General features: G+C 41.5%; 1 protein-coding gene across 1 annotated transcript in view; it reads right to left on the reverse strand.

Moving 5' to 3' along the window:
• The window catches only part of CNGB3 (cyclic nucleotide gated channel subunit beta 3), a 110,423-nt gene that overhangs the window by 24,127 nt on the left and 65,129 nt on the right, over positions 1-21,167 (reverse strand). The window contains exons 7-10 of the mRNA XM_050940872.1: positions 19,161-19,211; positions 16,391-16,477; positions 14,453-14,517; positions 11,614-11,736 (exon numbers count right to left, since the gene is read on the reverse strand). Of these exons, the coding sequence (XP_050796829.1) occupies positions 11,614-11,736; positions 14,453-14,517; positions 16,391-16,477; positions 19,161-19,211 (326 nt within the window). The remainder of the gene's footprint in view (positions 1-11,613; positions 11,737-14,452; positions 14,518-16,390; positions 16,478-19,160; positions 19,212-21,167) is intronic.

Below are 21,167 nucleotides of genomic sequence, written 5' to 3' on the forward strand. Positions count from 1 at the left end.
GGGTCTGTTTTGGGACCGGTTCTGTTCAATATCTTCATCAACGATTTAGATGTTGGCATAGAAAGTACGCTTATTAAGTTTGCGGACGATACCAAACTGGGAGGGATTGCAACTGCTTTGGAGGATAGGGTCAAAATTCAAAATGATCTGGACAAATTGGAGAAATGGTCTGAAGTAAACAGGATGAAGTTCAATAATTTCAGTTTATATTCAAATCATTATATATAATGTGGCTACACACATTTCATTATATTATAGACCCATGAGTTATTAGTTCTCAAATGATACCTCACAAGGCATATTTTGCACAAAGAATATTACAATAGTGTTTAGGGTGTGAATACAGGGGTGTGTTTGGTCACAACCAGCAAAAGTGCAGTTTTGGTAGTACAAATGTGCCTATGTGAGCAGCTTTTTACCACCACAGCTATGTCAGCGATAAATTGCATCTCATCGCAGCCTGACTGACGCAGCTATGTCAGCAAAAGTTTGAAGTATAGACCTGGCCTGAGATTAGAAATTAGCTAAAACACCAGTGCTAACTCCCTCACTTTTGCCAAAAGTGCATTGGGATCTTTAAGAATCACAGCAGAACATTAACTCTGTTTTAAATTACATTTAAAAGATGGCAGTGCAAATACCATAGCACTACATCATCCTAATACTAAAAGGGGATTAATTAGTTTTTTAAACCAGTTCATCGTTTTAGTGAAAGCGATAGTGTTCCTTGCTTTTATGAGCTAGGGTATTTTTAAAAAAGATAATTGAGTCTTTCAAAAATACTTTTCATCCCTAATCAAATCACTAATTAATATTTATAATGGAGCATTCTGAGTGTCTTGACAATCAAATTTTAGATCCTTTTCAGATTATTAGAGTTGTTCATTTTCCCTAACTGTACAATAAACTCTTCAATTTTACGTATGATTGCATTTTACACACTTTTTTTTAGATTTATTAACATTTTATTAAATTTAGAAAGAAACTTAATAGGCAATACAAATAACTTGAGGTCTCAATCCTGAAAATAGATGCTCCAGTGCATATCCTTTCTGTCTGCCTTGAGTCCTGAAACCCACTGACCTGTTTGCAGGATTGTGACCCAAGTTTTAATTTACTCTTATCACATATATCCTTAGAGGGGAAATGCCATTAATACACTCTATAGATGACGGTACAATTTTAGACCTATGAAGTGGCAGTTTTATATAAATTCTGTGACAGCTGAATGAAGGGCTACTTCCAACAGGCAATTCCCTGTTTTAAACCACTTGATATACCTAAAGTCTTCAGTATGCTTTTATTTGACCTTTTAGTTAAAGGCCAACCTGTGATAAGCAATTGATTTTTTGCTGATCCCTTGGGTGGTCATATTACGCTGGCTTCACTATAACGAGATTTAGTAATTATCACTTTTACCACAATTATCCACTTGCAGACTTTAACAGCTAGAATTGTCATTTTTCATTAATAATTCTGACACTGAAAATGTACTGCAGATCTGTTAACACTGGAAACTAATCCCATCCCTTGTCTCCCCTCCCCAATATTGTAGTTATAACATGGACATCTAGATTAAACCCCTGTATTGTTCACAGAGTTCCACAGATTCAGCATCCTTCCAGCAAAGTCTGTGTGATCCACATCTAGTGGCACCAAGACCACTTAGAGAGAGAGACAAAATGAATCTGCTCTACAGCCTTAGTTAATAGCCCGCTGACTTTTAGCTCATGTGGTAGATGCTCATGCACTAAGCTCCAGAGGTCCCCGGTTCGATCCCACTGACAACCAGAGTCTGTCAGTGTTACAAATGGGGGCTCATCCAGGATTTCAACTGGGAAGTCTCTGAAGCTCTGGATGCACTTCGTCAGCTAGAGGAGATATGTAACCCACACACCTTCTGCGTGTGGTGTTCTGTCCCATTTAGTGGCACTGAAACCACTTAGAGAGAGAGATAAAATGAGTCTGCTCTACAGCCTTAGCTAACTGCCAGTTGGCTTTTAGCTCATGCACTAAGCTCCAGAGATCCCCGGTTTGATGCTGGTAACCGGGGTCTGTCGGTGTTACATCTGCACAACTAGTAGCTCTGTTTCCCATGGTTCTGTGGTCAGGTAAATGTAAATGGAGAGGAAAGGTTATGTTTCTGTTTTGCAAGTATCACAGCTTTTAGGGTGAAAGGACGTTCCTAGCTCGTTTGGAACGCCATAAGGAGTAGGTTATCCTGTATTCACTGGACATAACTGAGACTACTGTGCTGGGCTTGAGCTACAGCCTTAAGAACTTAAATGAAATAAAGGAAACAGTGCTACTTCTGAACAAGTGGCCTCGGAAATTCAGGGTGAATAAGATGTAGCATTGGCTTTTGACGGTAGCCCCAATGACTTCAGCAGATAGAGATTATAACACTGATTCTGGGCTATGTCTCTGAGGATATCTGGAAAACAGATGATACAGTGTGAGTGCTATATAGATAGCAGCCTGAGGAACTTCAGGGGTTGGTCTAATACTGTGTATGTATCTACCTGAAAAGGAAGTGTATGTTTTAAAAAAAAAATCTGTTCATTACTGGTGATATGTTTAGTGCAGTGCATACAGTACTTCTGTAGTCTCAGGTCACACAGATACTTTTTAACACATGAGTCATATGCTGCTCTCTATATGTCAGATGCAGGTTTTATATTTTCCCCATTTATTCAGTTTTTGTTTTTCCTATAATCTGAACTAAGAGTTCAGAAATATAAGGTCATTCTGCCAAGAAAAAAAAAAGAAAAAAGAAGAAGAAATTGTAAAAACCAGGAGCCAGAAAAGATTGATTCCAAATGCTATGGTATTAGCAGCTCTGCTTCCTGCTAGCTAATTATATCTTGAAATCATCAGTGCTTGCCATACAGCAAACTGGATAGCTGAAAAATTAATCTTAAAACAAAGTAGAGACAAGAGTGGGATTTTCCCTTTACATAACATAGACAGTATGTTTAGCCCTCAGGAAATCAAACCATCAGATTTTTCCCTAAAATAAGGAACACAAATAAAAACATTCATAAACAATGCAAACAAGATAACTCTATTCAAATGGGAATATTTCTCTTTCATAAAAATTCATTTCAGACTACAACAAACTGTTCACATGGCTTTGGTTAAAATAGTCAAACTTTGATGTGTATGAAGGATAGCATAACTGAAAATGGTCTTCAAGTTTTAAGCTGGTATTTGTGCATCCATTTCATTCAGGAAGACTTAGGTCTTCCATATTAGAATCCTCCAAAAATACAACCAAGACAGAGCAAGTATAGTAAAGTGGTGGGTAAGTTCTGGCCTTCTAATGTATCCAATCCTGAAGCTTCTTCCCTTAAATTGCTTATTGTCTGTTGAGCAATAGCTTGCTGACCTCAGCAACTAAACAGGTGTGATATATACATTTAAATAAAAAGGGAAAAAGCAGAAAGCCCATGAAGGTCAAGTTCTCAGACTGAAGGACAAAGCTGAACTAGCTAGAGGACATAAGAGTTGCAATAATGCAAGAGGACTATCCTACTACAAGCAGCTCTGACAGCAACACCCACAAGAAGGAAAAAAACTGGTCACATTTGACTTAATAGGCTGAAAATCTAAGCTGTGTGCCAAACAACACTCTAACTAAACTGATTGCAAATGCTAACATAGACCATCCACAAACTGTTGTTCCATGACACAGATCTTTGTTCCTTGTAATGGTTTAGCCTAGACCAAGCCCAAGGTTGAACCACAACCAGGAACAAAAGTTTGTGTCCTGGAACAAATCGTTGTGGAGAATTGACATTCACATTTACAGTCACATTAGCCTTTAACTTGACTTAGCTCTCTGATATCTCATGCTACAACTTGATAACCCCCCACCTCAACTTGTCCAGCCAAGCCTACTGAGAAGATTGTGACTGCCCCACAGTCAGACAGACAATTCAAAATTCATGTAACTATGTTAATTAAAAATGTGCCATAAATTAGTTGCAGACATTAGAGAAAACTGCACTTTCATAGATTCATAGACTCTAGGACTGGAAGGGACCTTGAGAGGTCACCGAGTCCAGTCCCCTGCCCTCATGGCAGGACCAAATACTGTCTACACTATCCCTGACAGACATTTTTCTAACCTACTCTTAAATATCTCCAGAGATGGAGATTCCACAACCTCCCTAGGCAATTTATTCCAGTGTTCAACTGCCCTGACAGTTAGGAACTTTTTCCTAATGTCCAACCTAAATCTCCCTTGCTGCAGTTTAAGCCCATTGCTTCTTGTTCTATCATTAGAGGCTAAGGTGAACAAGTTTTCTCCCTCCTCCTGATGACACCCTTTTTCAATTGTAATATTTGCTCAGTTAATCTGAGGGCCAGGAACTGAGCTCTTCGGGGCTGGGAATGTGTTGTTTTTATAGTGCTTGGCATGACGGAGCCCTCATCCTGATCAGGATCATCACGCACTATTTCAATACCAATGACAATTTTGAATAAAAAATACATTTTGAGACTTTTGAAATCTTTTTGTGGATAATTTTCAAATAAAAGAAATAAAAGAAAAGGTGAAACACACTGAATACATTTATTGTCAATTATTCACTCAGTTGTACTTAGGAGAAGTTACTGGAGACCCATGCAACATACTAGCATGTTGGGTTAGAGACTGTACATAAGGCACTTGACTTGGCAAATGTCATAGGTTCAAATGGTTCCATAGTCTCATGTCAGGAAAGCTTAAATGTAATCTATCTACGTTCTTATGCTATACTCATCACCACAACTTTTGATTTGATTACCTCTTGTGGAACTGTGTTGTGGACACTATTGTGAGGGTAACGGGGGAAGGGAAATTTTGATTGACACCTAGTCTGTGGCAGTGAGCAAGGACTTTGACTGAAAGCCTCAACCTCGAAGATTTTGATAGGTTTGGGGAGAGGTTAGTGGAGACACTGCAAAGTCTTAACACAAGTTGGAGGGACAGACAGCAGGCTGGGACTTGAAAAGAGAGCTCCTTGGATTGTTTTGCCGGTGGTCTGAATGTGGTGCTACATGTGTGAGCTTTAAGTTGACCTTTGCTTTTACTGTTTAATATTCCTGTTCAGAAATGTACGTGTCCGTTAACTAGACTAAGAAAACTCTTGTGCATGTCTACTTGTTTCTATTCCAACAAAGAAATAACCAACTCCAGGAGTGCCGACTTTATTTGACCACTTAGAAGCTTGCCCATAAGTGACAATATTTTATGTGCATATTAGGAAGTGTACATAAAACATTCAGGCCATTAAATTAGTGCTAACTCATTTGCTTTGGGTCAGTGTAATGTGAGACCACTAAAAATTGTGCTGTGTCCAGTATTAGCTGAAACGCTGACTGGCGTCTTTTTAACTAACTACAAAACTTTGTTTGGCTTATCTTTACTGTGAGCGAGAGCTCCATTTTAATCAGTCTGTTATCACTCTGTAGGTCTGAGACCACTGAAATATTTTCCTTCCTAAAATGCTGGCATGTCTGTTTGGTACATGAAAGGAAATATATGCATTACTAGGCTCAGAGCCTAATAGCACATGCTGTGAGGCTGGCTGTTTTTCTAATTATTTTTCTAGGTTGCTTTTGGTTTCTGCTTTCTAAGGAGGCAAATGTTCCAAGAACTGTCTGGCATGTTTAAATTCACAGTAAATCTGCAATAATAACTGATGTTCATACAATGCCTCTGATCAAAAGAGCCCTAAATATTCAACAATCAGCTAACATCACAGGCCCAATCCTGTAAGTTGCCGATTGCGTGTCAGCCCCTTGCAAGAGGCATTCACCCATTTACAGGATACCTATTTGCAGGTAACCCTCAGCACTTATTAAGATTGGGTTGTATATGGGCCCGTAAGTGCTACTGTAATATAAGTGTCAGATAAGAATAAGAAGAATTATTTAATTCAGTACCAAAGTGCATTCACCTATGGGCTGACTTTGAAGTTTATATATCAATATTATATAATTTTATGAACAAAGTGAAGAAAGCCATATCCCCAGGGGAAATTGTAGGTAAGCAAAATGCAATTACCTAATAGGAATAAGCCAGGATACTTGGGCTAAATTATCCCTACTCTTTACCAGAAATGATACAGCATTTTTAATGACAGGAGATCAGGACCTTAGCTTTACATGTCCTCCATTAGCTGGTATCCTCTAACATTGGAGCACTGCTTCAGTATTGACTCAGGTCCAGATCCATAAAGGGACTTAGGAGCCTAAGATTTAGGCACCACTGTATTTCCCAAATCCTTGCTGAGCTGCTGCCTAACCTTTTTGATGCCTAAATTCTCTTTGCAAAAGCCCCCTAGGTACCTATGTTTCTGCCTCTGGGCATGAGCTCTGATGCCTTGGGCACAAGCCCATAGACCTTTATCATGCCTAAGCTCAAGCACAATACTCAAACAAGGTTGTAACAGGGTGGCTTGCCCTATTGACTGGAAAACCTGAACGGAATCAGCTGACTTCTGTATAAGAGGAGTCAGATGTAAGTGCTGAGAGGACTGGATGAAAGCTGAAGAAGAAAACTGATAAGAGCTGGAGAAAGGCTGGATGGAAAAGACTGCAGGGAGCCAGAAGGCATCTATAGATCCTGGAGTCAGCAGGGAGACCTGGGAGATACCCTGAATAATTGGGGATGAGACTGGGAGACTGAGAAGGGAGGAAAGGGCCAGGTAGGTACTGGCCTAGGGAAAACTGCTATGTGGGTAGAGTGTTGTGACCTAGCTGTGCATCATAGGGCCTGGGCTGGAACCCAGAGTTGAGGGTGAGCCTGGGATCCCCCACTGGCCCCATAGAGGAGGTTACCCTTTCAGAAGGGTAGTTGAGCTCGGCATGCGGCTTGCAGACAGAATTGAGGACTCTCTGAAGTAGAGCCCCAGAGAAGGCAGAAACTTTGTTCTGACATTTTGGACAATTGGGACCTGGAAGGGGTAGACTAAAGATGGTGACCCCACTGGAGGACCGACTTACCTGACAGAGAAAACACCACAGTGCTGAAGCAACTGCCAAAAGGGGGCACTATCCTGGCACGATGCCTGCCCATGAGAGGGCTCGTAGTGGTGAGTAGACTAGCAGTGAGTTACACTGCTGAAGACAGATGTTGCCTCCACCTCCCACCTGCCGGGCAGGATACCCACTTAGCTCCACACAAAATAGCTGGGGAAGGAGGGCACAGTGGCTTCCCTTATAACTTTTAGCCAGCGGTTAGGGAACTCACTTGGGATGTGGGAGCCCCCCAGTTTAATTCCCCCTTTTGCCTGATGAGAAAGGATTTAAACAGAGATTTCTCACTTCTCCTCCTCCTCCCAGCACCCAGCCACTTTGTCTGGAGTTAGGCACGTGCTGCCTCTGTTCTTGCAAGAAACAGCTTAGGCACATGACTCCAGGAAAGACTCCATCTGTGGATCCCAAGCAGAGATAGGTATCTTCCTTCAGCCTGGACTTGGGCTACTAACTCTGAAAGGGTGCTGGGGCTTTGAACCCATCCCTCTCCTTGTCATCTGGTATTGTTTCACTTAGGTAGCTCTCCACGTAGTGTGCTCTCTTTTATAGATCCCATTCTCAGGTGACTCTCTGTCTCTCCTTGCATTACAGAGGGATCCTAGGTGTCTAACCCAGCGTTTGTGGCTTCCTTTGGTTGGCTAGTTGCCTAGAAGTTAGGTGTTGAAATGTTCAGTGCAGTGCAATGCTTTTGAATCAGCTGTATTTGAAAAATACATTTTGGTGCATTCCAAACACAGATGAAATAAATTGCTGATTACATCTGATTCCTTCTTTATAAGTACAGTGCTACATGGAAATAGTGGTAAGATGATATTTTGGTGTTGTAAAAGGTCATCTTCAGAGGAGAGGGAGGGTGGGTTGTGGAATATACGTCTGCACCCACACTTTGAAGAACAACAGTTACAATACAGTAAGTAACCCTCCTTTCTTCTTCCAGTGGATGCAGATGTGCATTCTCCTCAGGTGACTTCACAAGCAGTACTCTCAGGAGGTGGGAGTCAGAGTCCACTTGAACAATGACTGCAGAACTGCCTTCCCAAACTGCATCCAACCTAGGTGCCATGGTGTATGCATAATATTTGGCAAAAGTGTGTATGGTAGACCATGTAGCAGGTCTGCAGATGACCAGTATTGAAACATCACTAAGGCTATGTCTCACTACTGCAGTAAGTTGATTTACACTACGCAACTCCAGCTACGTGAATAACGTAGTTGGAGTCAGCATACCTTATGTCGAGTCACCATGGGGTCTACACTGCAGGGGGGTCGATGGGAGAAAATCTCCCATTGACTTACCTTACTCTTCTTGTCAGAGGTAGAATACAGGGATCGACTGGACAGCAATCTGCAGTCTATTTGGTGGGTCTTTACTAGACCTACTAAATTGACTGCCAGTGGATCGATCTCAGAGCATCGATCCTGTAGTGTAGACCTGCCCTAAGAAATGCAATGGATATCGCTTGGGCTCTTGTGGAATGAGCCTATATTGATTGTGGGAATGTAGCCTGAGCTACTTCAAAAGCCATGATAATGTAGGAAGTTATCCACTGGGAAATTGTCTTTATGGAGAATGGTGGATCATTCATTCAATCCACACAGGAGACAAAAAGCCAAGGTGATGAACAAAATGGTTTAGTCCTTTCCAGATAGAACACCAAGCACTGCTTCACCTCTAACATACGGAGATCTCACTCATCTTGATCTGAGTGCAATTTATGGAAGAATATAGACCCCATCATTATTGCAGAAGGCTGTGTAGGGACCAAGATGTTGTTACAGTCAGCTCTGGATGCAGCGCATGCTTCATCCAGACTTATGGCATACTGAAATGAAGTTGGTACCAGACCCTCAGATGCAGATTGCACTGGAATTGTCATTGGTACTGAAGATAGCATCTGCACTGGCAGTCTCCTCAGTATTAAACTGGAAGCTGACTGAAACCCAGGGCCCTGCTATGAGCTAGTATAGATGATAGTGCTGATACTAATAAGTCGGTCACCAGTGCTGGGGGTGCCAACAACGCCAAAGGCAAGACCACCATAGTCAAATGCTCTTGAATGAGTGGTGAGTCAGGAACAGGCAAGCCCAGGAAGTCCACTGCTTCCTGATACATTGGCAGTGTGGAGACTGTTGGTGCTGACATCACTGTCACCAGTACCGGACTCAACGGACAACTTTGGAGCAGCACTGGAGTTGATGGTACATAGAATCATAGAATATCAGAGTTGGAATGGAACTCAGGAGGTCATCCAGTCCGATCCCCTGCTCAAAGCAGGACCAATCTCCAGACAGATTTTTGCCCCAGATCCCTAAATAGATTGAACTCATAACCCTGGGTTTAGCGGGCCAATGCTCAAACCACTGAGCTATCCCTTCCCCTTGGCTCTTTGACGACCTGGCTCTTTCCCACTTACTGGGAGACTCACATGCCGGTCTGCATTCCTCCTAGATGGGGAGGAAGAAGAATCTCTTCAGATTCTGGAGCAGCCTCAGGTTCATTTTGTGTGTTCTCTTCTTTGGGGAACCAGAGAAAGGGGAATGATCCCTCTTCCTCCTGGGTGAATGAGTCTGGACATGGACCCCAAGTCCATACTGGCTCAGGAGCTCTTTGAAGGAAACTGAGGATCTGTGGCAGTCCCTGGAGCTGAAGTGGGCCTCAGGATCTCCTCCATGAGGTGCTTCTTCAAACGCAAGTCCCTTGCCACCTACGGTCTCTTCTTAAAGGACAAGCAAATAGAGCATCTTTCCTTAATGTGCTGTTCCCCAAGGCACAGTAAACATCGAGTGGGGGTCACTAGTAAATATAGCCACTCCACACAGTGCAAAACGTTTGAAACCCAGAGAAGGCATTACCCCAAACTAAATTCTAATACCTACATGACACTTAAGGTACTACTAAACTAACTATTTCCAGAAAAAAAACCCACTGAAACACTGTAATAACAAATGTGAGGTGAATACCACACTGAATGCTCTGATTCAAGCTGCAGGCAGTGAGAAGAAACTGAAGTAGGTTAGGAAGCACCAGCCTTATATAGCCACAGAGGGGCTTCTAGGGCCAGAGAGCGCAAGCACCACCCTGATGGGTATTGCTAAACACAGTTCTCTGGCTTTGGTTACTAGGCATGCACATATTTGGGTGAACTATGTATCTGCAACCACTCAAAGAAGAACTAGTAGGTCTCCTAAACGTAAATGTAAAATACTTCTGTCCACAAAAAATGTGAAGACCTTCTGCTTTTGTCTTCTTGTCCATTCCAGAAGAAGCTAGAATTTTAAAGGACAAAGTAAGTTCTCTACTGACAGAGCCCTCATTATGTTGCTCAGAATCAGTATGAGGCAGGAGCTGGTTGTCTAGGTCCCTCCTTAATTACGAGGCAAGTAAATCAAGAATGACACTGACTTAAAAATCTATACTTGAAATTCACTTTTACTCATTCTTGTCAGAATCCTGGCAATCTGATGCTCTGATTTTATCAATAATTACACACGTTTAGCTTTAATGTTATGAATAGGCCTAGTGTGTTCAGGAGGACTATCTGTTTGCAGGACCAGAGCCCAGGACTCTAGTGGGATATGGAAACTTAAGGTATATACTGAAGCTTATTTTTTCTTAGAAATAACCTAATTACTACTAATAATCATTGATTAATAATGCTGCCTTCCATATGATCTTCCATCCCCAGATATGCCCACTCCACTTTCGGCAGCATCTGGGTTTCTTTTGCAGATCTCCCATCAAAATACTGATCCCCTGCTTAATTTTGCATTGCTCATTAGGTCTGATAAAATCACAAGCTAATGCCCCATGTTTGCACATTATTAAAGATAATGGTTACAGCTGGATTAAGATTTACTTACATTGCCAGTTTCCTGTTCTTTTTCAAAGTAGGTAATGAATGGACAAATTTAGGTCTCTGTGGCTTTAAATTTATCACTGTCCTTGAAAGAAATTCAAATGCTTCTATACCTACAATATATACTGCATAACTTTTCTCTTTTTCCTTCTTTCTCTCTTTCATCTTAATTAACAGCTATTCCTTGGCACCAGTTCCACAGTTGCTGTGAGCAGCCATTGGCAGAGTATGCCAATACCTACGCTTTCCCACTGGAGATTTTTTTTACCACATGCTTAAGCATGACCTTTGTCAAAAATGACAGAAACCCTGTGGGACCTCTTTCAGACCAATAACTATGGAGTCTAGAGGGGGTAAAATGTTATATTAATTTACATGATGCTCCCTTGAAGTATAGTCTGTCCCAATTCCACTCTCCTAACCCTTTCAAATGATTGTAACACTTCCCAGCTGCATACCTAAAAGTAAGTTTAATTTATGACTCACGTTGCATTTTAAATGTTTAATTAAGTTAGTGGTTAGAACTGACTCATAAACCCATAAAAATGGAAAGTGGTAAAGTAATTATTCACTGCACCTGCCCTCCAAATAATTAGCACCATTCATTACCCACAATCAGCAGCAATGGTGCTAAAAGTTAGCTATCCAAGCAGTTATAAAAATAAGGACAGACCTTGAAAGCAAAGCTGGGAAAAAATCAACAAAAATCTTTTGCAAAAGAAGGACTTACATATTTCCTTTGCCGTCATACACCCATCTGGTGCTGCCAATTCCTTCAAAATCTGAGGCCCAGTAATAAATACATGCATTAATGTGCAAGACAAACAGCAGGTATCCAGTTGTTCGAATGACTCTGTAAAGGACAACATATTGCTCATCACAGCTGATATAATTCCTGGAAAACAGCTTGTTTTTATTTTCCTTTTAATATGGAATTCCCTGATTTTGATCAATAGCCGTATTAATACCGGCTATTACTTGCCACAATACAGCACCTTGACCGGTATTTGCCAGCTGTTTTTCCACTGTGCTATCTCCTGCCTCTGCCTTCCTCCAAAGGCCAAATGAATCACCTTCATAGAACAGTTGATGCAGGGTCATTCCCAAATTATGTTTCTCTTAGGACTTCATAAGCCATTGGTTTAACTGGTTATAAATGTTTATAGAAAGGTGAAACTGTATTAATGGGATTGTAGGATATAAATCAATATATTGTAGACTCTGTTGAAGAGAGGCTCAGGGCTGGAGCAGTAGGTGTTTCAGGTCAGAAATTACGTGCATTGACAGCTGCATGAGGAAGCTTGCAAAATGCCCGTTCCTGCCAGTACTTTTGGTTCCTCAGTCTCTTGAGCACCTAATTCACCCAATTTTTTAAAAAGGGAAATATGGTGCCCTCATTGAGCATGCAACACAATTTTGATTTGAATATTGTCTTTTATATAAACTATATCCTAAGTCCTTCAGCAAAGAGGTTAATGTAGTTTAGTGGCTACCTCAAGAGCTGTCGTTTCTAATTCTAGCTCTCACACTCACTATGTGACCCTGGGCAAGTCTACTTACTTTCTCTGTGCCTCAATTTCTCTATCTGGAAAATGGGGATAATATTTATCCTACCTCTCTCACTGGAGACTTGTGAATCAATGTTTGTGAAGCATCTGTATGGGTGGCACTACGTAGGTGTTGAAGATTATTATACAATACACCTCATATAATTTATAAATAAAATAGTAAATCCTAAAGAGAAAAATAGTAAATCCTAAAGAGGAAAAAATTAAAAGGTATAGACAAGGTAAGAGAGAATAAATTTTAAGACGAGACTGGAAATGAGATGAGATGTAGAGTCCATACAGACAGCTGTAACAAGATTGCTTCATCTCGTAGGCGCTGCATAGGAGAAGGCCCTTGTGCTAACAGAACAGAGAGGAATCTGGAGCTAAATGAGTGAAGAGGGTGAGGAAGAGGGAAAGACAAGGTCTGTGAAATTAGCTACAGCAATTTCTTAAAAGGTTTCAGGTAAGGAAGGTATTTTTGAACTGGATTTTGAAATGCAAGGGAGTCATGCACACTGATCAAGCACAGTGAATGGGCCTATGAATCTTAATTTCAAATGGCATCTAGATACCATGATAAGCACCTAAGAAATACTTAAGATTAAGCTAAAAACATAAAATGAAGTTCCAAGACATCAATCTCTGTTTTGTTTAGCAGATATTAGGTTGTAATACATAGATAATACTCTCCCTTCCTTTTGAATGTAACTTTTGTGCCTAAATCTCATAAAATATTTGGTTTGTAATGCAAGAATCCCAAGTCTATCATTTAAATGTAATTGTCTGAAATATAACAAGGTGTCATGGAAGGGATTCTTGCTCCCACTGCAGCAGCATACAAGAACCATGTAAGCCCCAGAGTTGTGTGAAGGAAATGTTTGCGACTGTGGGCATTACATACGGCAACCTGTGCTGCTCTACAAGCCACCTTCCACAAGACTTGGTATAAGGCAAATGGCATTGCATGATTGGGGTGAGGGGGCGGGGCTGATTAAGCTGGGAGCAGCATTATGGGCAGTCTTAGCCACAGTGCAGCCCATAGGGTAGTGCTGTTATTTAGGAGCTGTTTTGCTTTCTAGAGCAGCCTGTAATAAAGAAGGCATAAGTCATGTAAAGTCACCCATGCTTTCACTCTCCAAGGTCTATGCTGCATTGATTCTCACCCCATATTCAGCTAAGATAGTGATTGGGGGAAGATTCTGTACATAGCAAAGGCAAGGAGATAGCAGTGCACAAAGAAAAACGTTCAAACAACCTTGGTATCATGACTGCTGCTATGTGCTAGATAACTACCACACAGAATCTCACTTCAGCCATAAGCAAAGGAAGTCTCCATTAATGATCCCATTAAATAAACCCTTTATGGGTCTTCAGATTCTGTCTGGTGTGGTGACACGTGCCCCTGATCCTGTAAACACTTATGAATGAGCGTAACTTTACTCACATATGTAATCAAACGGAACAGAATGGGATTACTCGTGTGAATACTATTAACAATGTACATTAGTGTTTGTAGGGTCATGGCCTATAATGAAGAGAGTTAAAAAATAACCTAGAGGAGTTGTTTGGGGTTTATCATATTCAACACTGTGCTTGACTAACAACCTGGGAGACAGAATGCAACCCCCACAACCAAAAAGGCTTTGTCTGGACTGGTGGGAAAAAGGGTAATGGCTCCTTTAAGGGTCCCCCCACCCTTGAGGTTGGGATTTGGGGTGACCAGTAGTGGAGAAAAGGCATCATCTGAACCAGTGGATGGGCTGGTGGGACTCAAGTAAGCCATTAACCCTTGCATACTCGAGGGAGGATACCCTGTCTCCCAAACCTGAACTCCCTTTTATGCCTGGACTAACAGCTCTTCTCTCCTCTTTTTGGTCTGTTGTAGGCATTGCATTAGTTGCTTATTTTTGGGACTGGGAAAATTCATGCCTGGTATCTTGTCTTCCTTCCCACATGTTCAGGACAATGATTGAAATTCTGTGCCAACCTTTGCATACTGTAAGTCTGCCGCTCACGTACCTGTAGATGTATGCTTTATCCAGGATAGCTTCCAACCGGTCGTTGAACTCAAAGAAGGCCATATGCTAGATGGAAACCAAATAAAAGCAATCGAACCATGGTCCTTATAACATATATTTTTCTAAAGGGACTGACACTGGTTCACATACATATTTTGAAAATAATGTATTTTTCACTTGTCTGACATTCCTTAAACATCTAGTTTAAAGGTGAACGGCAAAGTTAAGATGAAAATTGAGCTCAGCATAGATTTTGGTGTTCTTTGTCCCTATTAGCTATGTTATGGATGACGTCTTGTCATTAGGGGAATCATTTCAGTAAAATATGGAGCAGGGCAAAGTTATGTCAGCATATAGAACATTACAGGATATAATCACATATAAAGTTGGTGGAGGCAAAAAGTGGAGCATACAGACCTATGAAAAGTCTGGGGGTGGGGGCAAACCAATGTCTGGGAGGGGCAACTGCCCCCTTTGTCCCATAGCAAATGATGTGCCTGCTTGCCATTTACTGTGATGACGATGAATGACTTTTTACTCGGTTAAAAATGTACTTGCTTGGGCTGAACATAATTTTGCCAAAGTAAATTAATCATTTAAAAAAATCCTTTCCTCTCTTCTTGAAATCCCTGTCACTTCCTAGTTAGTTGAAGGTATCGCAGACTGTAACATCACTTGAGGTCTCAAGATGAATTTTTAAAGGTTAGTTAATCTACTCCTGTGTTGAATTCCCCACATTAACTATTTTTTACGTTAGTTTTGCTGTACACCTTTAACATTACCAGGTGCTTTTTGCTGTTTTTGTTTTCTGTCTAGCACAAATTTTCTTGCCTGATATTATATAGCGTTTTGCTTTACATTCTTCCTTACCATTTTGGTTCCGTGTTGCCAGTCAGGGCATTAAAAAATGAGTCAGACCAATGACACCCCTTCTCACCAGCCCAAATTTCTTAGTCAGTATAGGGCTACTAAATATGATAAGGGAAGCTATTCCTTTAGGTAAATCTTTAGCATAAGTTTGCATATAAAATAGACTTCCAGAAAGGGTTTTGCCAGTATAATAGATGCCATTCTCATTGTGGAGTGCTTAAATAATGATAAATGCTTTGTACATGTAACAGAGAGAGAGATTTTGACATTGATTTATTCAGCAGGGAGTTTTTCAAGAGCAGGAATAGTAAAATGCCAGGGCCAAAGGGTGGCATTTAGCCACTAGCCTGAGTTGGGGTGGGAGGTGGGTGGGCAAGTGGAGTTCCACTACCCTATTGGCAGTTCGGAAAAAAAAAAAGGGGGCTGATGCAGGGGGGCTGTGCAGGCTGCACCTTTCCATGATGCAGCTGACCTGTTCTGCAAGGTGATGTAGAGATGGGGCAGAGTTATAATCTGTCTCTTTCCCAGCCCATCCATGCTGGGTGCTGTACATTTCTTGCACTTGAGAAGAAAAATATGCTTATATTTATTAAATAGCCAGTGTAAGATATATGTTGTCCTTAACCATCCACTCCTTTGCTTTTAAGTGGTTGAATTTTGTAAGTAATGTGATAGATAAGCAGTAAGTACATTATTCTCATTTAGCAATCTTAACTGTTTTTTTAAATTTTTTTTTGGCAAATTAAATAGGGTATTTAAAACAATTTCAATTTAAACTAGTAGAAACAAACTAGTCTAGATCACAGAAATACTGTTTACAAGTCAGAAAGTAAATGTAAGTAAAATCAGCTGAAAAATAACCAGAACAATTATCCTATTATTAAAACAACATATTTTTCTTATTTATTTGGTGGTAGTTTGATTCTGTAGCTTAGATTCTTAGAAAGAGGAAGCATTCACAAAATCAGAAACTAAAGACTCCCAAATATGCATACTAAATCTTCAATAAGCTTTTAACTTTTCATATTTTCCAGTAGATGAGCAGTCATAATAAATTATCTGGTCTTACCTTTAACAACTTGTTTGCTCTAAACACTGGGTTAAACCCAAAGATGAAGTATAAAACATCAACTGGTATTACTGATGCCAGATCAAGCTGTTGAAGAGCACAGTTCAATTAAGACTTGACAATGACTATAACTTATTTACATTCTGTAGTGAACATGGCTAGATTTAATAATCATTGCACATGAAAGTTGAACAGTCGACATACAGTGTCCATCTGTCTCTGAGTAACTGACAAGCAACACTGTCTCTAGGAAAACACCAGGAGCTTTCTTGTGCCCTTACTTATGCTCCACAAATCTCAGATTTTCATATAGTTACTGAGGATTATTAACATCTTCGATATTTAACATTGCTCTTAATAATTAAATGATGTGGGCTTAGTTATGGTGCCGATGAACTTGAAAGATGCTGAGGGCTTAGGAGAGGGGGTGATGGCTCACCTCACAATCATTTCTGAGAAGTATTGTGATTTTCAAAACCATAATACCTCCAGGGACCTGTGGGGAGCACAAGGAAGGGCACTCCCTGCTATAATTATAGGCAACACTTCCTCCAAGGTAACCATTCTCTTCTATCCCATTCAGGATCTTTTATTGCCCACATTATCATAGTTTCAGCATGCCTTCCAGCAGTGTATTTTTCACATGTAGTTCCCTCTTTCTTCCTGATTCTTTCCAAGTGGAAGCTCTGCTTTGGGAAGAGAAAGGAAGCTGTACCAACCAGCAGGGGGCTCAGGGGGCTCAAACTCAATTTACCTTAAGGCCAGTGCCAGTCCTCAAATCTTCCCAGCGGGCCAATGTCACTCATGTCACCCAGAACCCGCCTCCTCAAAACTCTGCCCCCCCAAAAAACTCCACTCCCACCTGCCTAAGGCTCTGGAATGGAGTTTGGGTGGGGGAGGAGGTCTGGGGTAGGGGATTGGGATGCAGGCTCTGGGAGGGAGTTTGGGTGCAGAAGGGGTGAGAGTTTGGGCTCTGGGAGGGAGTTTGGGTGGGGGAGAGGGTCTGGGGTGCAGCTCTGGGATGGTGTTATGGGGCTGTGGTGTGTGTGGGGAGGGGGTGTAGGCTCTGGAAGGAAGTTTGGGAGCTGGAAGAGGTGTGTGGGAAGGGGGTACAGGCTCTGGCAGGGAGTTTGGGGGCTCGGTGTGTGTGGGGATGGGGCACAGGCTCTGGGAGGGAGTTTGGGGGCAGGAGGGGGTGTGGAGACCAGGTGCAGGCTCTGGGATGGGGTTGGGGGTGCGGTGTTTATCTGGGGCTCCAAGACAGGGCAGGCTGGGGGGCCTCCATGCACTTCTGCCCCCAGGCACCGCCCCCACAGCATCCCAAGAATCCACAGGGGTTCTTGGGGTGAGAGCAGTGCATGGAGGCACAGCACTGCCTTGCGCTGCTGGGGCCCCTGAGGGGGGAGCACCTGGGGACGGCAGGTGGGGCCAAGGGAGAGACCTGGCCCCAAAACTGCTGGAGCCCTGTGGGCCACACTGGGGTGGATTGCAGGCCACAGATGGCCCATGGGCTGGGAGTTTGAGACCCCTGAACCAGGTGCTGTGTCTTAAAAGGAGCCGCTTCTGGAAGTGGCTTGTGGCTCAGACCCTACTCTGCTGCTGCTGTGGTGAGGGAGAAAAAGGGTCTCATGGAGGTCAGAACCCTGCCTTCAACCTCCCCCAAAATGCTTCCACCCTGAGAAATGCCGTTGGCCACTAGCTATTGACTCCATACTTTTCTTCTCACTGCTGAGAGATGGATTGTACCTGACTCCTGAAAAAAAAGTACTGACTGAGGAAGGAGCTTCCCCTGGCCACTGTCTCTCCTCTAAAGCACCCACAGAAGGAAAGGCAAAATGTAGCCACATACATTTTAATATGCAGTGACAATTAGTATTTAATTGAATGATAAAATTCCAAAATGTAGTGTAGCCCAGGCCTGGGAGCAGAAGAGAACCATCAACCTCCACTAACTTCATTAAAAATCAAGGGCACTTGTCACCTTGCAGGATCAAACCTAAGACAAAGGCCCAATATACCCACTCCATCAGTTTGCTTTCAGGTTGAATCCTTTCCCTTCTCCATTGTCTGTATTTGGTCTGTTTGGGCTCTGATCCTGCAAAGACTTCTGCATTGCTTAACTTGAGGCATTCAAGCCCTGCCACTGGAATTATGAGACTTCTTGTGTGCTTAAAGTGGAGCATGTACAAAAGTGTTTGCAGGAGCGGGGCTGTAGGTTGTAATTTCAGAGGTGTCTTTTCAGTCTTGCTGAGAAAATTACATTTCAGAATAAAATGAAATAACTGTCCTAAAATAAAATGCCTCCTTGATTTTATCTAAGGCACTGAGCTTTAAAAGTTAGAAGGCGTTTTAGATTTACTTGCGTGGAGCCAAGGTGATATCTACTATTTATGATCATGTGTTACTATCAAAAGTATGTACTAGTGTTTCTTAATTAAAGTTACCATTTGATTTTAAGCTGGGCACAGGCTTCTTTCTTTAACAAATCTCTACTGAGCCATAGTTTTGGAATCTAATGCATTCACAGAGTTATCTCCCATTGCAGTCAATGGGAGTCACACAGCCAAAGGCAATATTTTATTAATGATAAACAATATTTATGAGCATGGCATTTGATTAATTGGTGAGAAGCTAGAATGGCAGTCAGTCAGTGGCCTTTAGTATTATTCCTTGGTCTACAAGGAATATTGGAGCATGGAAAGCTTTGTGGAACTCCAAGGCTAAAATTTAAAGCATTGGAGCAACTCTAAGTAGCACGCAACCTACTCACCCGAAACCTCAGAGATTTCTGGTAGTGGTTCTTCATTTCTACTTTGTCTGACTAAAATTATAAAGAAAGGGGAAAAAGCATAGTTAAGAAAAATCTGCCAAAGCCCTGTCCCTGAGAATGTTCAGGCCAGGGTTTGACCCTGCATCCATTAAAGTCAGTGGCAAAGCTCAGTGGTTCAGGGCATGTGCAGGGACTAGTTCAGAGTATCTCTGAGAGGGATCAGGTCTTTGAAAGCTAAATAAATGCACCATCATTAGCATTAGAACAATCAACACTGAATTCATTAATAATGATTAGACATTTATTTTCAAATTGCTCACGATGGGAACTGATGGTAATACCTTATTAGGAAAGGCTAATCAGAAGTCTCTAAAGGACTGTATCTATTATTATACTTACTGTATTTATATCAGAGATGTTTTTTAAAATAACTTTAAAATCATAAGGGTTTTTTCCATACCAAGGCAGACCTGTTTTCTATCTTTCCTTATTATCACTTTACACCTTTAAGAGAAATACAGGAGTTCAGACTAGAGGATCATAATGATACCGTCTGGTTTTAAAATCCATGAATTGTACAAACAGCTTCAAGTAAAAGAAAAGTGGTCTTCATTATGCTACACTTTTAACCCTATTCACAAAACTCAAGTTTACTGGGATTTAAGAAGGGTTGTCAATGACTAACTTGGCATGGAAAAGTATATTTCTTTGCACTACAGTTAATATAGACACACATTATGTCTATCTGAGACCTGAGAGTAGAATTTAAGTAATAACCTATAGCACAGAAGGTGCAGTGTAGTATACAATAATACTGAGTTAAAGCTGTGTTATAACCTATTCCCAGATTTGGACCTTAGCATCCAAAATATGAGGGTTAGCATGAAAAACCTCCAAGCTTAGTTACCAGCTTGGACCCGGTAAAGCTGCCACCACCCAAAAAATTAGAGTGTTTTGGGGCACTCTGGACCCCCTAACAACCTTCCCTGGGGACCCCAAGACCCAAATTCCTTGAGTCTTATAACAAAGGGGAACAAACCATTTCCCCCCCCCTTCTCCCTTCCAGGTGTTCCCTCCCTGGGTTCCTGGAGAGATACACAGAAGCAAGCTCCGTGAATCTAAACAGAGGGACTCCACCCTCCCCGTTTCCAGGAGAAACAGAAGTACTGAGAGCTAATCTTTCTTCCCCCCTCACCCAGAGGAAATGCAAAGTCAGGCTAGTAAATCTAACACACACAGATTTCCCCCTGACTTCTTCCTCCCACCAATTCCCTGGTGAGCACAGACTCAATTCCCTGGAGTTCCCCACTAAAGAAAAACTCCAACAGGTCTTAAAAAGAAAGCTTTATGTAAAAAAGAAAGAAAAATACTTAAAAATGGTCTCTCTGTATTAAGGTGACAAATACAGGGTCAATTGCTTAAAAGAAAAATGAATAAACAGCCTTATTCAAAAGAACACAATTCCAAACACTCCAGCAACTACACACATGTAAATACAAAAGAAAAAAACAATAACCCCTATTGTTTTATGATCTCTGTACTCACAACTTGGAAACAGAAGATTAGAAAGCCGGAAACAGAAAAATCCTTCCCATAGCCGAGAGGGATAGATTCAAGACTAAGAACAAAGAACTCACACACAAACTTCCCTCCACCCAGATTTGAAAAAGTCTTGTTTCCTGATTGGTCCTCTGGTCAGGTGTTTCAGGTTACTCCTTTCCAGGTGAAAAAGACATTAACCCTTAGCTATCTGTTTATGACAAGCTGGTTCCAAGTTACAGGTGGAAACACCAGTCTGAGGGTATGTCTACATTGCAAATGGAAGTGTGATTGCAACTTGTGTGGGCATACACAAGTTAGCTTTAATCTAGTGTGGCTAAAAATAACAGTGATGATGAGACAGCGGGGGTTGTACAAACCAATATACACCCCTTGCTATGTATTCATGTTCCTATTCTGTGCTGGGGTCTGTGACATTGTGTCTTTTCTGCTATTTTTAGCTGCACT

This window comes from Gopherus flavomarginatus, chromosome 2 (genome assembly GCF_025201925.1).
Source record: "Gopherus flavomarginatus isolate rGopFla2 chromosome 2, rGopFla2.mat.asm, whole genome shotgun sequence".
NCBI lineage: Eukaryota > Metazoa > Chordata > Testudines > Testudinidae > Gopherus > Gopherus flavomarginatus.